The 17,899-nt window shown below is 48.0% G+C and overlaps 1 protein-coding gene across 6 annotated transcripts in view; it reads right to left on the bottom strand.

Moving 5' to 3' along the window:
- Positions 1–17,899, bottom strand: part of bru3 (CUGBP Elav-like family member bruno 3) — a 295,708-nt gene that overhangs the window by 13,408 nt on the left and 264,401 nt on the right. For 5 of the 6 annotated variants that reach the window (XM_089548732.1, XM_089548731.1, XM_089548730.1 and 2 more), the window contains 4 exons: positions 16,267–16,338; positions 9,178–9,258; positions 6,471–6,614; positions 5,003–5,175 (listed from right to left, as the gene is read on the bottom strand). In XM_089548732.1, coding sequence (XP_089404858.1) covers positions 5,048–5,175; positions 6,471–6,614; positions 9,178–9,258; positions 16,267–16,338 — 425 coding nt within the window. In that variant the 3' untranslated portion in view covers positions 5,003–5,047. Of the gene's footprint in view, positions 1–2,879; positions 2,929–5,002; positions 5,176–6,470; positions 6,615–9,177; positions 9,259–16,266; positions 16,339–17,899 lie in introns of those variants that run through there. The other variant, XM_089548728.1, reaches the window with a different exon arrangement.

The raw sequence follows: 17,899 nt of genomic DNA on the forward strand, positions 1-17,899 counted from the left end.
TTCATATCCTGGACCAACCCTGTTGTCAGTTTTGACTAAGTGCAGCTGGCTTCTGCGAACTTTCCAGAGCAGGCGACCATATTTTAAAGCAAAGTTGAGGAAGCGGTGCGATTTTATGAATTATCATGTCTGCTGACTAAGAGTCTGGGAAAAATGTAGTGCCGGCACAGCATTACTTGTAGCTGCTTTGCTTATTCAAGGCCTCTAGCAAAGTTGAAGAAGACAGAAAATTAAGCCCGGCGAATGGCAAGGCTTTTGCACTACTCTGCATGCGCGCTTCCGATGACCCACTACGCCCCTGCACCGCGCTGCCGACACTGAGCCAAGACAGCACCTCCTATTCAGCACAATTCATGGCTATTAAGCGTTCCCGTCCCGGCTGACACCCCTGCTTAACAAGAGGCCACTGTGAGACGAACACGTCACTCAGCACTGGTGCCATGAACTGACAGCCCGTGAGCGCATGCAAGAATGCAAGCAGACATATTAGTGCGACATTTAAATGTACATACAACGCCGGTCGTCAGAGAGCACACTCGCAGTGCTATCTCAAGCAGCTTTCAAGCCTGCTTGCCATTTAAGCGTGGCTCTACTTCACACAACAATACCAAGCAACACCACAACGATCGCAGCCCACCAAGAAATACAGCGCCATATACAACGTCCTAATAGCTCCATGCTTCTCTTCGGGGGCGACTGCTGTCTGGCTGCCATATTTTGCTTTGAATATGATGTTTTAAAACGAAGAGGCCAATGAAGGTGAAAGCGTCAGTAGTCATCACAAGCTAATTTCTTCCTGCCTGCACATAAGACATTAGTAAGACTCCCAGCTTTTGCTTTAATACTGATGATCAGTAGCGATGACGACTAATGACATGTACATGATCGCGGAGGCAGGGGAAAGGGAGGGTTCTGTTGGATAGCTACTAATAAAACTCAAAGCCATTTCTTGGAACCTAATATTTCTTCATAAATGAAATGCAATTGTTCCTGTTCCGTGCTTTGTTCTTTGATTGAAATTTATCAAAATGACATAAACAAAATACAAGATAGGCGACGCAGTACACATTATAATGAGTCAATTAGTGCAGTTGTTCTCCTTGAATGCCAGAGTTAGAAAGGCGCCGCACATTCTTTTGGCATAAGACAAACGATTTTTATGATGGCACAGTTTAATCAAAGCTGACAGGCATGAAGCCCCATGCCACGCAAGCTGTCAAACCCATTGTTTAAAATCAATTGCAGTGAATACAGTCATTATGGTCTCATATCAAAGGGAAGTGAGGTGATATAGAGAGGAGTTTTCAAACTCGAGGGGTTAAACTGCATTTCTTACAGTTACGGATAGTGGCTGAGTATGTTACACAGTGTGAAAATATCAGCCCGAAGTGGATAATAATGTAAGCATAAAGCACAGAGCTTAAAAAATACAGCTCTCTGCACACTTTTGCTAAAATATCAGATTGAGAGCTAACATTTTTTGTGAGAATTGTACGCTCATCCATTATCATCGTCAGCCATGTTAGTCTACAGCAGACCATAGGTCTCTCCCGGTGACCTTTAAGTCCTGCTTTGAGCCAGCCTTAGCTATGCTATAGCAGTGAATTACCTTATCTCTCCTCCTTGGTCTGCGCCGCGCCCAGCTGTGTTCCATTCCCCTCTGCCCACGCAAAGAGACTGCCGGCTATTTGTACTCATGCGTGCATTTTGTACTATGTGAGGATCAAAGAACATCATCCACACGGGCGAGATGACTCAGCGTAATGGAGACCAACCATTAACTCTCCCACCTTTAATACGGCTCGTTTGGGCACCTTCATGTTCATTAAGTGTCCATAGCACATAATCTTCGCAAAGGAAAATGTTCTGAAAAGGAAAGCAGTGGTGCTTGTGCTGAAGCTGAAGCAAATTAGCACTGGCTTTTCACATTTTACAGCGCATGAAAACATCGAACTCACAGATGAAGACTCAGTTTTAGCAAAAGAATAAAGGGAGGAAGGAAACTCTAAAACTTGCCGAGCTGGAATGTGCGCTCTATGAGGCCAATGACTATGTTCATATCACGTCTCAGGTTTGAAATGCTGCATTCAGAAATATCGAACATGATAGAAGTGCTGACTCTATCGCACAATGATTTTAGGTTGCTAGGTGAACACCTCTGTAACGTAACATGGTTAGCATGCATTCTGCAGTGTTCTCTGACTCTGCTCACGCTCTATTTCCTTTGTTGTCTGCAGCTCGAAGCAGGCGAGGTGACCTTATTTTCTGGTTTAGGAAAAGTATACGGCACGTAGCGACACGACCTATCACAGTGCATAGGCACTTCGAGTCGAGCGCGAAGGCAGTAACCATGATACGGATGGCACCTTTACTCAGATGCTGCTGCACCAGAGACCCACCCTTTCCTGTACCACGAAATTTCGGTTCCAGGAGACATCTGCCCCTTTTCACCAGAGTCGCTGCTAATATTGAATAATGCGCCGACCACAGCTAACAAAATGACTTCCTACCCTTCCCTCACCCTTTTCTTGTACCCCCTGTTAATCAGTTCTGCGAAAAAGGTGTGAGACACAGGCAGTGTATGAGCTTCGACCTAGTGGCTATTAGCGGTGGGAGAGGGCAGACTGCTGTTCACCGCACAGACGGATCGCACGAGTAGCACTATGCGGTTGCCTGCAGCGGACACCATCAATGAGCAAGACGACAGCAAAGGCGAGAGCGTGAGGACAGAATAACCAAGGAAGCGTCGTGCGTCGAAACGAAACAGAGGGCACGTAGTACGAGCTATATACAGTCGGGTAATGTGTACGGCTTCTGCACACGCCACCAACACAAAGCACAACACACCCACTTACTGGTGGGGATAGGGCCGTGTGTTAACCGAAGAGAGGCACTGAGTAGAGAAGAAGGGCTGAGCGGTCAGCAGCCCTGGATCGGGGATGGCACGCAGTCAGGTTTGCGGGCACGAATTGACTCTGTTCTATAATGCGGATTGTCCGCACTAAAGGGACACTGAGGGCAATTCTGTCGTGTTTTTGCTGCAATAAGATTTGCCAGGCTAGTTGGCTCATGCTCAAAAAAGGGGTTAACTGCACTAAAGGCTAACTGCGGTTAACTGCAGTTAAAAGGTTAACTGCGTGAAAGCACTATGACACTAAGCGCTGCACTGTGCTGCTTGAGCTTAGCAAAATCCAATAGTTGGGCTTCTCTTAAGTTTCTTGACTGCTGTATGACTGCAAAAGATGCTTTCACTACTGAGAAATTTTAGTTCAATGTGGGGTGTCCTATGCGGAGTTTAATGTCCCCAGGTGGCACATAGTCTATGAGGGGCACCATAGTGGACAGCTTCAGATTAACTTTGGCTGTCTGGGGTTATTCAATGTGCGGAGATATTGCACAGCACAAGGGAGTTTTTGCATTTTGTCTCTATCGAGATGCCACTGGTGTGGTCGGGATCGAACCCGTGATTTTAGAATCAGCAGCTCAACGCCAAAGCCACTGAGCCACCGCGGCGGTAAATTTGGAGTTCAAATTGCAATATTTTTTTTCAGAAAACCCCAGTTCAAATTTGTGCCGCTGGTAATGACATCAAGGGACGTAGGTTCACTCCGTACAAATTTCCATATAGTTTTTTTTCTGTTCCTTGTGCGATAAAAGTGCACTAATGGTAGCGATGCAAAATTTACCCCAATTTTTGGGCGCAGGATCCTGAGTTTGCTTTTCTATTTGACAAAAAAGTCCCACTGGACGTCACCACATTCTGCAGTAATCCATCAATCCAGACCAACCTCAAGACATCCTCAGTGTCCCTTTAACACGAAGGCAGCCCCGCAAAACGCGTGTGAGAAAAGGCAGACGGGATCCACCGGGTGCTCTGTTCCTTTCCGTTACCTTTTTCGCTCACGTCTTTGCGGAGCTGCCTTACATCTGCTCCTACATTAGGCTTCACGAATTTATTGTTTTCCCCACCCTTAGCTGGCGAGAGAGAAAAGGAACAGCTGTGAGCATCGCACTGCGGCAATGCTGATGTAGAAGGGCACGTTCAATTCCTACCCGTATGTATGATAAAGGCATCTGCTTTGTCGATTTTCTGACATGTCTCCTTATATATTAATAGATTTTTGCATTGAGAAACAGGTCATCAGTATCCCAGAAAGCTAGGAATGGTCCGTGCCTTTGGTAAAGGTTGTGGTGCGTGGGGTTAAACGCACAGCAATACCACGTGGGCTACGAGGGGGGCCATAGTGAAGGGCACCAAATTCAGTTTTACCACCCGGGGCTGCTTGACGCACAGCCATCGCATGGCACTCAAGTGGTTTTGCATTTCGCCTCAATCAAAATGCAGCCGGCGTGGGCAAGATCCGATCCGCAACATTGACCTCAGAAGGCGAACACCAGAGCTACAGACCTACTGTGCAAGGTTTAGTTTTGCCTTTGGGTCACCTCATGGTAACTATTATAAACAAAGATCCGAAAAACGCTGTTCCATTAGCCCCTCGGCAGCTAAAGGTTCCCCATAAAACAATTAGAATAAAACTGCCTGCGGACCTAACTCTAGTCACCGCAGCAAAGTAATCTTGTACAGCTTCTCTTACACTTGATGCTATAAAACCTTAATTACTGACATTGAGTGCACATCACCTATATGATACCACCAGCACAGACTATATGCAGAAACAGCATGTAGTAATGTGCCACTCATTTCCTTTTCAATTACCGTAACTGAAGTTCAAAAACAAAGGATTCACGCCAAAACTTTTAACGAGCGACAAAATCTACAAGCATGCCAAACTACAAAGCTGTGAGTGAGCTCCTGGGAACCCTGGTACCCTGGAAACAATATCTTAGCTCAGAAAAGTTCGTTTGAGCATATAGATGCTTATATAATGAAAATCTGAGCAATTTAGAGCTGTTCTAGGCCCAGCCTTATTAAAATTAAGCCAAAGGTTATCGACACACCCGAACACCTGCATAGATCAAAATCCGAAGACTAGGTCCTTACCCCTCCTGGCATCCTTGGGAGGTCGAGGGCAATGCGCGGCAGCGCTCAGTAGGGTCTGTTAGCGTCCTTAGGACGCTTGAGTTGCACTTTGAGCCGCTTCATGCCGATCTGGAAGCCGTTCATTGCCTGGATGGCGGCCTGCGCACTCGCCGGGTTGTCGAAGCTGACGAAGCCTGCGTAGACAGGGAACTTCTGACACACCCTGTATCTGGCTTTTGCATTCAAAAAAGAGAGGGTAGAAGAAAGGGTCGTTTCATGACACCAGCAAAAACTAACTGTATAACACATAAGGAGAAGCAGAAATTCACCGGACTTCATTCTTGTGGCAATGCGAATTTCTGAGAGAGAACAGGAATGTGACGAAATGCTGAGATACCAGTCGGAGTGTTGCATAATTCTGGGTAGTGGTGTAGAGTACGAGGTGTGGGTACAGGTGCAGGGTAGGTATGCAACCATGCGTCCCCTATCATGCACTGTTGCTCATCCATTCATACAAGGCAGTCGTCATAAGTGAATGACGCACTGCACCTGTTGTCTGCCTCTCTCTCTCTCCCTATGACGCCAGTAGTGGCTACAGCATCCCAACCAGTTGGCGTGGCACGTCACACCTACCGTCCCTTGTCCTATATAATTTCCTCCTCGCACGACTCCGTGTTACGACGAAGATGCGCACAATGGGGAATTGCGACCTTTACAGCTTTCGCTGTAAAATCCTCCAGCACTTCCAAGCAGCAAGGTTAGAGTTCATCAAAATAAATGGATGCCACCTGTACTGATTTGGGGCGTAAGGTTAACAAGAGGACTCCTACTTACGCAAGAGCAGCGACTGAATGAGTCTGACGGTGCCTGTGTGAGCTGTTGGCATAAGCACTACACGCATGTCGATGGCATGAGTGAGCGGTGCTTGAAAATGAACAAGAAAAATTGGAGGGAATGCTTTAGCTTCATAAGGATGTGATGCGATAACCAACTGGTTAATGCCCATATATGCCGAATTAGTCATTCTCTACTTTGCACTCGTAGATCGTTGGGAGACCTCATACAACTCCTGGCATAGTGGTTCAGTGGTAAGCGATGGGTCACTGTCCTGCAATGGCAGGTGCTGCCACCGGTGCACCTGTCTGATTCAAGTTAATCTTTCCAAGCAACTGCTCACGACCAATCATTTTTTTAACTGCCACCTGCCACGGTGGGTGGTTTGCTCACAATCAGGTGGGCAGGTTGTGATGATGCCACAAGGCTACATAGCCCAAGTGGCCCAGCTGCCTCCTACGTTGCTTCTTCACGGATTTTTCGTGGATTTCTGGCTCCCAGTCAACGCCGCCGCTGCCGGATTTTCTGCGACATGAGCTCCTTCATGCTATCACGTTAAAATGCAACAAGAGTCTTAAAACACCCCTGACTCTGAATAGCTGTGGAGTCACGCTGTCCTCATTAGCGGGATGTGTGAGGTTCTGAGTGGCCTTACCAAAGCACTTGCTTTGGTTCGTGGCACGGTCAATGAAGACTTTGGCGCTGATCACGTTGCCGAAAGGCATGAACATCTGCATCAGCTCGGCGTCTCCAAATTCCTGGGGAAGGTGGTATATGAACAAGTTGCAGCCTTCGGGACCTGCGCAGAAGCAAACGGAGGGCAGCACATATCAACGTATGGCTCCAGGCAGCGCTCAGTGCACAAGACGGCCGACTGGCACCGAGTGCCGACCGGTTGCCATTTGGGCATACTGCTCTCACTTGACCCTGGCCAGCAATGCTGCAGAGCGACGAAAATGCAAACGTCCATGCTACGCTCCCCAGACATGAAGGCAACCTAGACGGGAGTCTCACCTGCAGCACAGCAGGCAGGTTGGATGATCAGCTGTATTTTTTTTTTGTTGACGGCTGGAACATCAATTGTACAATCAGACCAGAAAAGACGCGACACATGATTTACTTGTACCAGATTAACGGTTACATTCGGGGAGTGAACAGCATGAATCTTTAACACGGACTGCATCAGATGACAGAGGAGGCCTTTTAAAAGCATACTTAAATTCAGAGAAGGCTTTTTGGACCCCGTGCCTTGTGGAAAAGAGAAGGATAATCTTATAAAATCAAACAAAAGAAACTATGAAGATTTCTTCGCCCAACCAGCAATTGAAGATATTGGAGACAAGCGGGCTGGCGTGTTTCGGCATAATGTTTATCAAAGTGTGTGTACTGTGTGTGTTTGCGTCAGATGTGTCGCTCAGTGAGATCCCATCTTGAAACACTAACGTGACTGAATCTCCACGTGTGTGCAACGGGCGACGGAACCCTAGGTTGTGCTGAAGCATGTTCTCTGCTTCGCACAGTGCTGCCACTAAACCTGGACGTGTTTGAGCTTAAACTCAAAATCCCCTTCCAGTGAGCAAAACATGCTTCTCTGGGGGAGTGCTGTCTATTGATTTACTCCAACATGAGCTGCGAGTTTAATTTTATTTGACTTAATATCGCACTGACACAAGCATTTCAGCACTTGTCCTTAATGGATCCAGCAAGGCTTCTTTTGATAGCGATACACGCTGGGACACGAGACAAGACTGATATGGACTGGCGCCTACTCCTGACAATTTCTGTTCGTTCATCGACACGTGTGACACCCCGTGTCAAAGTGGGACAAACTGATACCGCAAAAGGCTAACAATGACGTTTCTGTACTATACTAAACTGCCCACAAATATTAATCTCGCTTGCAGTCAATATGAATGTTGACCAACCGACCCAAACCAGAGTCGGGTTATTTTACTGCTTATTTTACTGCCATCGCGGCGCTCCACCCCGTTCCATTGCCAACTTCGGGTGACGAAAAAAAACATCTTTTCTGATCCGAAAGAAGCCCCTACAGCTGGCAGTGGCTTGTAAAATGCTGGCCTTGGGCAGACTGCTCTAGCCTGCACTTCTCGGGGAGAGTGCACTGTTGATTCTCAGAAACGACGATAACTCAGAAAAGCTTCTGAAAACAAGCGGTTGACCTCTCTATAGAGTGCTGTATCACATTCTGTCAACCACGGTGTTTTTCGCTTTCGCTCATTCTTTTCGCGAAGCCATACTATTCCAGAAACTGTTGGCAACCTGAAGGGAATGCCACCCACAGCCTTTTAAAGAACTTTTTTGAGAATTACGCGATATTCAAGGATTCAAATCTATATAGGCTGTAGGTAAAGCAAGCCAAATGTTTTTGCCCTAGCATTTAAAATAGTGACATAAACGACGATTGAATTTTGGGTTTCTCCTCACTGCACCGGAAGAGTGCAGAGAAATTCAGCGTGACATCATGGAAGCTATGATTTCAAATTACCGCTGTCGTCAGCCACACCCTGCCTTGACTCATTAGATGCTGCCAAACAACTCTCGGTGGGATTTGCCTTCGGTGGTGTTGGTTTTTTTCCTTCAAAGCAGGCGTTGGTGCATTGGGAATGTACCGATACCTTTGATGACGTCATCATGCGCCCCTCACTTGGCGTTGTGCACTGCGGAGAAGCTTGAAGGGTGTCCAAATTTTAACCGGTGATTACTTCACTATTTCAAGTGCTAGCCCAAAAATACTTCGCATGCTTTACCTGCAAGTTTCACACATTCGACCCTCTTAAGCTCGTTGATTTATAAAACCTATGCAGTTTCCCTTTAATGACCATGGTTGCGAGATCTGCAAACTTCATATGTACAGAGGCAGTGGTTGCCGCAGGCTGACTGGCCCCACCGGAGCCTTCAGTGTGAGAGAAAAAGTACACGAAGATTGCTCTGTCCTAAGGGCTCACCTACACAGTCTTTCATTATGTGACAGCCTCGAATTTAACCAATATAATGTTAACAGCTTTTTTCCAGGTTGCTACAGAGGCGCTTTTGTTCGGCATCAAAAAAAATAATAATAAACTCAAGATCTAAATTGCATGCCATATGGAGGTAGATTCATACGTATCAGTTGGACAATGCTTTTTATAACATTTGCAAGCACACCTGTTCCCAAGCTGGTAAGCTGTGGACTACTGTTAAGCACTGCATTCCTATATGCCGAGCTGCGGTAAGGTGAGCTTGTCAGGTGTGTGGTTAAACTCAATGTCCAAGCATAGTCATACAGGCGTAGGTAATTCGTGGGTGCAGAGCTAAGCCCAGCCCGTGCCGCAAACGCCCCAGCAGAGGGGTGCATCGCTTACCCTCTCGCTGCGTCTGGGGGACCACCGCTGGCTGCTGCGTGAGAGCTTGGGCGAACTGTCCGTACGCCGCGGGGTAGGTGGCTGCGAGACAGCGACAACAACGTCGATCAGCACAACTGCCTGCTCTCTTAAAGGGACCCTGAAAAGGTTTCTACAATCATATTTTATTGCAATAACTCTGTAGAGGTGGTCTCTGTGAGTATTCTAGTCCGATTCAGAAAGCTGCGTGTGGAACCAATAATTTACAAACAATTTTTAAAACTTCCCGCTCACAGCCGATTAGGGCAACACCTCACCGCGCGTTTTTAGCCGCCCCTACCATGTGACGTAAATTGGGCAGCCTTGGCCATGGACTAGGCGACCCTTATCATTGGCTCTGCCCAATGATGTCACGCGAAACTTTTGCAATAATTCATTTGAATCTTAGCACTGATGCTCCTTGAAATACTATTTTATTGATTGCTTATTATTTTTTAAAACACACATGTACAGAGGTAAGAATCCAGCGCAATTTCTTGAAAGTAACGTGCTACTTCCGGTGGAGAAGGAAATTCGTCTGCTCACAAAAGCATGTGTTCTCGTCAAATCTTTGCGCCCGCCTTTGCGAGTTTCCTAGCTACGCCGACGAGTCGCTGCTGTCGTCACTGTCGTCGTCCTGTGGGTCTCGGTATGGCGTGTACTGATAAGGCTCGAAGCCCATCTCAGCGGTGGCTGCACGCAGCCGCGCTTCGAGCTCCGGATCCATGCCGTTCGAGCAGCAAGCAGGGGACACATGTGCGAAAACTTGGCCGGCGTGCCGCACTGATTTTCGCTTGCGAACTGCCGCCCCACAGCAAGCAGCTGAGTGGTAAGCATCGCTGCGCCGCTCTACCCAAGCTCCGCCCACAAAAGGTGTCGTATTTCGCCGCCGTGCAGCAGTGCCTGAGTGCTGCTTGGAATGGTGTACAAATATCACAAAAAAAGACAAGATCGCCTTGCTGTCCGTTCCACGAAAAATGTTCAGAGAAAACTACTCCTAGTGTTTTTATATGTTTCACTGTTTTTATGCAATAGGGACCTAAGTGAAAGCTGTCAGGAGATGTAATTGATGTCCCTGGTGTGCAGAATGAGACAATGTTTTACTTTCATTCAAGATTAATCTATTGTTTTGGCACCATTCCTAGAAAGACTGCCAACTATACCCGAGCAGCGACAAAGCATGCCTGCTTATGTTGGGAGCTTTCGGCAACGGCACCGCTCGCGGGCTCTCCGAGCGACGAGCTCTGCTGCTGCCTGGCTGCCGTGGTCGTCGCTAGGCCTACAGCTCGTTTCGCGTCGAAGCCGCAGCGGCCGGCGCTTCGGAAGTCGCCTGCGCTATAATAAAAGGTCTACCCTACACATCGCTTTACTGTCAGCAGCACCATCTCACAATAAAATAATAGTATGGTCAATTTCCGTGACGTTTTCAGCAGCGGAGCTAGCGGGCACCAGGCGAGCCGGACCCCAACGTCGGGCCAGCGGCAGCTGCAAGGCGGTTTTGGCAAGAAATTTGCTCCTATCACAGTTGTTACCTTTACCAGCAGCTCAATATATTGGTCAGCGATCCTCATAAATGACACATTTTTCAGATTTCTTGTCCCAGGAATTATTACTTACGTCAAGAACACTCTTTAGCTCATTTTTTTATGACGCCGGCAGACGTGATCCAGGCTGGTCGGCCGGCCGGCATGCTCGGCGTACGTGACGTTCGCACACGGAAATACAAAACAGCCATTCTACCAGAGATGATGCTTCCTAGATTCGAGCAACGACAACATGCCTGTTCAAAAGTGGATCTTTCGGCAACGACATCGCCTGCGGCAACGCCGGGCGACGAACTGAGCGCTGCTCCCAGGCTGCCTAGTCGTCGCTAGGCTTAACTGGTTTCGCATCGAAGCCGCAGCTTACGGCGCTTCGGAAGTCGCCTGCGCTCTAATAAAAGGCCCACTCTTCACGTTGCTTTACTGCGAACTCGTCCCATAATAGAATATATGTTCGGTTTCCATGACGCCTTAGCAACGGAGCTAGCAGGCGGCAGGCGAAGCGCACCAAGTAGCAGCAGCACCAAAGCGGCTATGGGATGAAATTTGCTTGTATCGCAGTCATCACTTTTACGAGCAACTCGGTATTGGCCAACGATCGTCAGAAATGATGCATTTTTGACATGCATCTATCCCAGGGCTTGCTATGAACGTGAACAAACAATACTACTGCGTTTTTCAGTCGCCGGCGGCCGGCATCAAGGCTGGCAGGCCGGCCCGGCGTGGCTAGGCCCTGAGCGCCTTGAGGAGCGCGCTGTACGTCATCACGACGCTGCCGCTCTCCGCGCTCGCTTTGGCTCCCGCTTCCCGTCGTTGCTGCCGCGCGCGGCTCGTCGTTGACATCCAGCAAGTTGGACGCAGGCGACGAGTTGCGATCGGACGTTGCGACGCCGTTCGCAGCGGCGCGCCGCACTCACTTTTCGCACATGTGTCTGTGACCACCGGAGGTAAACAAGCTGAGCGCCATTGCTTGACGAATTCATGGGCGGAGCATCGCCCCGTCTTTTCTTTTTTCTTTTTCGGAGCGAGCCCCGCGTGTATGAGTCGAGGGTAGTAGGTGGGGGAGAGGAGGAACATCATTTTTAATCAGCGATATCTTCGGTGTTGATGAAGTTCGCTTAACAATTTTTGCGGTGCAGTGACAAGGATGGAATACCGACCTCTCGTGCGCTTTTGGTAACCTTAGCAAAGAGCTTTTCAGGGTCCCTTTAAAAGCGCCAAAACAACTGAGGAGAATAAAGCCTTTTGGATTTGAATGAGGCTCCCTATTCCTTGAGCTCTGTGCCTCTGCGTTCCCCTCCAACAAAGCGAGCTTTACAAAGCTAGCCAGCTGAATGTAATGTAAAAAAAAAAATGAACGCGCCAACAGCCGACTGCTCCGCTGCTGGAACTAAGAAGCAGTAGATGGTTCCTGCTCTTACAAGAATAATCAGACTACAATGCGCATGCTTTTGCGCACCAAGAATATTAAGTGCTGATAATGCATTTCAACACACGCACACGCGTGCATGCCCACACAACCGCCCACAAGCAAGCACGCAAGCACACACACACGTCAAAATAACGAGGCTATAGACAAAAGAACTCGACCAGTGCAGTGCATTATGTGCCTGAAATCGCAGTGCCACACGCTTAAAAACTGAACTTAATCGCGTTTTTCTCATTGTTGGAGCTGTTTTGAAGAGTATTCTCTCTCATTTTCGGGGACTCAAGGTTTAGTGCTGGAAGCGTCCAGCTCCCCAGAGTCGTTAAAATGGTTCTTGTGCGTCCGCAAGCTTTAAAACTGATGGCTTCTGACGTGAAGCACAAGAGCTGTAACTACATCGCATCTTTCATACAAGACTATGCCCATGTATTGCTGACGTTGACTTTGAGCACAAAGCAAGCGGCGAAAAGCTACTACATAGAAGAAATGAATCACAACGAAGAAAATAAAAGATGGAGGTAAAGAAAAAGAGAGGACGCCCCTATCTATAATCCGCGCGCGTTGCTGCGCGGAGAGCATGCCAGAATTAGCATATGCAAATTGCGCACTTTCGAGTCCTGGAAAGAAGTGCATTAATGAGCTTTTCGCAATTCATAACTGCGAGCCACGGGGCCCTCCGGAGTGCCGGCTGACAGGCCACCAGAGGGAGCCGCAAGTCCCCGCTTGCGCGCGCTTGCCGGCGTGCCCACGATGCTCATCAACGAAACACGGGGCAAGCTCGTCAGAAGGTCGCCAGGGCCGGCCGCCATCAAGAAAACAGCTCACGCTATTTCTCACTTCCTCTGAAGCGTCGCCACACGCGCGCGAACGTTACCAATAGTGCCTCCCCCTCATTTCGAAATAAACAGCAACCAACAACTCGCTCAATATGCGCTAATCCCGCCCGTCGTCGAGAACGACCTCGCGAAATGTACAGCCGTGGACAAGCTACACGGAGCGGCGACCGAAAAGTACCGGCGCGGCTAAGCCCAACCAAGACAGCATCAACCAACAACGAGCGACACGCCGGCTACCCAGTGTTTCTTGCGTAAATATCAAAGGAATAATGCGTTGAACATCGTAAGTCTATATATAGAATATACTCCAGAAAGTTTACTTTGAGACTTTTTTGTTTTTCGCAAAAAAATTAATTTAAAGCCCACTTTCGAAAACAACATACTCGACGACAGCTACACATATGCTAGGTATAAGCGAAACTGCTGGCTAATACAACGACTCTGAAGTCGAACGAAACCAATCTCCGTAAACGATCAATGTATGCAGCGTTACAGCGTATGTCAGCCACCTGCTACCTGGCGGTGTGCCCACACAGCATTGTTTCTAACACGACTTCTCCTCTTACTACGCCATATTTATTCAGCTGATGCGATTAAATCGAGACGCAGTCAGTCCCGACTGAGTCAACGGATTTTTATTTTTTCTGCTGCCCGCATACATATTTTATTGCCGAAACAGAGCGCGTGGAGTGTTGTTATTCGTTAAGTAATTGCAGTGCACTAATCATGAAAAGTACCGCCCCGGGGAATAAACTTCCACACTGTTAACAAAAAAGCACCCAAATGGGAGTAAATGGCTTGTCCTCTATCGCACACCTAAAAGGAGCTTCTATTTACCCCATATAAATGGAGTAATTTATTTATTCCCTTAAAAAGGGGGCGTTTTCGGAATACAAGGGAGTAAATTTTTTACTACCCAGAGAAATGGAGCCCAAAATATGCGTCGTGTTTATTTACCCTCATTCAGGCTCATGGGCGTCCGGAAGGGGGGGGGGGGAAGCCGCGGTGCCCCCCCCCCCCCTCTGGAATTATGGATATTATTTATGCACTAGTAGAAAACAACTACACAGCTTGATTAGCACGCTTAGGTGATATTAACTTCTTTGTACATTAATAAATTGCAATGTTTGTTCTCCAAGCCTAGCACTAATTTGCTGTTACTAATTTTTGTTTCATGTGCGCAGTATAGACCACAAATAGTTCCTTTTTGATGCTAACGTACCGCCTCCCCCAGGCCTGGCCATCGGGTGCACACCCCTGGAAAAAGTTCTGCAGACGCCCTTGTTCAGGCTCATTCTTACAGCAGTGCCAGCGGCGGAAACGGGTAGTAGCTGCGGAGGCCGCCGGCAACTCAACTTGGGAAACATTCGCCCTGTTCCGGGGATCGAATCTAAAGACCGCCGCCTGTCTTGGGATGTCAGTGCACGTTTAAAGGAAACTGGGGACAAATTGAGCTGGCCTGTATCGATAGATTGCTGCGTTCTAATCACAAAAGCGATAATTTCACGCAGCTGTTATCAGCTAGAGGAGACCAAACAATTAGGCATGCGCGAATTTTCGACAATTTCGAATATTCTGTCGACTAGTAAAGTACCCTATATTCGATTCATTCCGCATGCTTGGTATTCGAAATCTAGAATTGTTCTTCTCGAGCGAATAACGTTTGTGGAACTCCTGCTGCGTGTGGTTTCTGTTCCGCATACCTCCTGCTGGCGGCACCGCGGTGCGAGCACAACCAAAGCCCTTGATCCGCGCTGCATGCCTGCGCTAACGCGCGTATGCCGCAACAAGTCCGCGCATGCTCGCGGCAACAGACGCGATCTGCGATCCGCTTCCGTGCACCGCCAGTGTGCACGCGCTGATTGGTCCCAATGGGGCAGGTGTGCAAGCACCTGGCCGGCGCAATAGGGGATATTCAAAATTCCGCAAGTGCGCTTTCCCACATAATTATGTTGCCCCAAACAAGATGGCCGACTTCGCTATAAAGAAACTACGTGGGCTACAGGACAGGCGCTAAAGACGTGGATAGAATGTAAGAAACGTATTTTGGAAGAATCAAACAAAAAACCAGCCTTTCTTGCTTTGTTTCAGCTGGAAACGCATGGTCAGCCATCTTGTTAGGGACACCATTGTTATGCGGGAAAGCGCACTTGCGGAATTTTGAATATCCCCTCAGGGCAATCCGAGCATGCGCAGTGGCTCACCGCGGAGACGGATCGCGATGTGCCAAATCTCTCTAACCGGAGGAAGCGCGGGTCTCTTGACTTTCTCGGAACGCGTCTGAGCTGACTGCAGCTGCCGCTCTTCTCCACGTGAAAGGACGGCGCGAGCACGAAGGGTAGCTTGGACGAGACACAAGGAGAAGTGTGCCCCTTTCCGGCGCCTGACGCTGGCTGGCGCTGGACGCGCGATGCGTACGCCTAGCATGTTCTAGGGAGTCACCGCTTAAAAGCAACAGGTGCGCAACATAGCAATCGCAATCAAGAGCAGCGGTTGGAGGCCACATCCCACAGATATTTGGCACCGCATGTAGGTCGGCTCACCCAATTTCCGATGGCCATTTTTGCAGAAAGTCGGCACAGCTTCAATGAGGGTGACATAGTTTAAATGCATTCTCTCTTCACGTAACGGCGTTGTGTGTCCGAAAAATCATTGTTTTGAACATGCTTATTATCCGTTCAACCTTTTCTGTGTGCCAGAAGAATTCGAAATATTCGCTTTGAAATTATTCGAAGGATATTGCTATTCGCTTCGAATTCACTTCAAACAAACAAAAAAAAAACTACTCGCAAATGCCTTCAAACAATGAAAAACAAGTAACGCCATCACCGGCCGTTTTTTCAAGGAAATTGCGGTGACTTAAAGACAGTTAATTTTTTTCATCGGATTTTTTAGGCTAGGCTACACCTGCATTCACTTGCAACTGGTGATTGCGGAGTCCTTTTCCGTCTTGACAACATGAGCTAGAGGCGAGTGGCGGGAAACAATGTAGCATTTTTAAATCCAACTTCCTCAACCTTTCGCTGCTGAACAAATCAAGCAAGAAAAAGCCGCTGGATAGATTTTCCCAACGACAAAAATTACAGCTCTCCTCACTGTTCCACAAAACTACAGGTGACTGAAATTAGCCCTCATAGCCCACGTGCAGCTTCGAGGCGCCAAACCGCAGACACAAATTTCTCATCAAGCCTGTCGTTCCTGCTTTTCGTTCTAGATGGGCGTAAAACACCGCACACTCAGTTTTCGCGCTCGGGCGAGAGTCACTCACGGATGCCGGCGAAGGGCTGCAGCGCCGGGTAGGCAGCGGGCTGGAGGGCGTCGCCGTTCGGAACTGCCTGGGCTGTGGGCCAAAAAAAAAGGGCATCTCAGGACGCCTTGGACAGAGGGAGAGATGCTCCACAGAGCAGCACAACGCCTGCAGGTCAGCGGCTGTCTGCGAAATAGCGTGCTTCGCTTCGTAAGCTAAGTGAGGTAGCCAATTAGTCGATGAGAACCACTGGAGATCTACGCTGGCGCACATCTTATCCACTTCTACAGCGCACCCTGACTGTACAGGACAACGTAAAGTGCTTCCATAATCAATAGCATAACAGCGCTGAATTCTCAGCTTGCGCCAGAGAATAACTTGGAATGGAAGACGCCGGCATTGCTGCCCTTTATTGAAGAATACAGGTGGAGGTGAATGAGGAATTGCTCTTCCTATACACCTCAGTCGAAAACGTTGGTTTCGGGTTGACTATAGTGCCTCGAATGCGGCACCGTTGACAACACTGATCGGCGAGCACGCAGGTCCATCAAAGTGTTCACCTTAGATATTCCACCTTGGTGCACAACATCCAGTGTGGTACGGTGGTACCAGCATGCTATGAAGAGGACAGAGACATTCGTCTTTCTCGTTCCTTTTCGCGCGCCTACATCACTAGGTACTGTCCCGTTGGCTACCGTGAGCGGCAGACATCATAAGCCAATACTTGTCACGAACATACGCTATAGCCTTGGCTCGCACGAGCCGTGGTTCATTGGGAAGTGATGTGAAAATATCCGCTAACTGCGATAAATGACTGCCTGTAGCAGTCTAATAGGGGGGAAAAAAACAGGCGATGTGTTCGTAGCCGCCCAGTAAAAAAAAAAACATTGAGATTTCCAATTGGAACCAGTTGATTTTTGGGCACCATTGGAACCAATTGGCTAGAAACCAATTGGAAAGACCAATTGGTTCCAGTTGGCTTTTGAGCCAATTGCTTCCAATGGTGTCTGAAAACCAATTGGTCCCAATGGTTTTTTTTGACTGGGTAGTGCCAATCAACATTTTTCTACGGAATTGAAATTAACATGCTTTTATGGAAATCAAAGCCAACAGACACACATACATCACACACAAGCAACACTGCACATTCAGGCACTAGTAGCATACATTAGCTCAATATGTACATCCAGAGAACACACTTCTGCTCCAACTTATATACCCAATTCATTAGGCTCTCATGCTGGGGCCGGTGGTGCTTGCCCCCTGAGCGCAGTTATTTAATTTAATTTCAGCTCCAGTGGTGGTGTAGGTGATGAGTACAATTTATTAGGCTAAGCTGCTGATAGCTCTTATTGTAAGTACCATATTAGTTCTACCTTTTTCGTCAAACATGCAAACATTCATTGGATAAATTGGGTGCAGTTCGGCGGACCAATTGGATGCAATGGGTAAGATCAATTGGGCTCACCAATTGGAAACCCAAATGGTCCAATTGGATAGTCCATTTGGACCATCCAATTGGAACACCATTCTAAATGGAACCAATTGGAAACCCAAACGGTCCAATTGGATAGTCCATTTGGACCGTCCAATTGGAACACCATTTCAATTGGAACCAATTGGAAACTGATCTCGTCCAATTGGAACCAATTGG

The sequence above is a fragment of the Amblyomma mixtum genome, chromosome 6, assembly GCF_055824585.1.
Source record: "Amblyomma mixtum isolate Tamu chromosome 6, ASM5582458v1, whole genome shotgun sequence".
In the NCBI taxonomy this organism is placed as follows: domain Eukaryota; kingdom Metazoa; phylum Arthropoda; class Arachnida; order Ixodida; family Ixodidae; genus Amblyomma; species Amblyomma mixtum.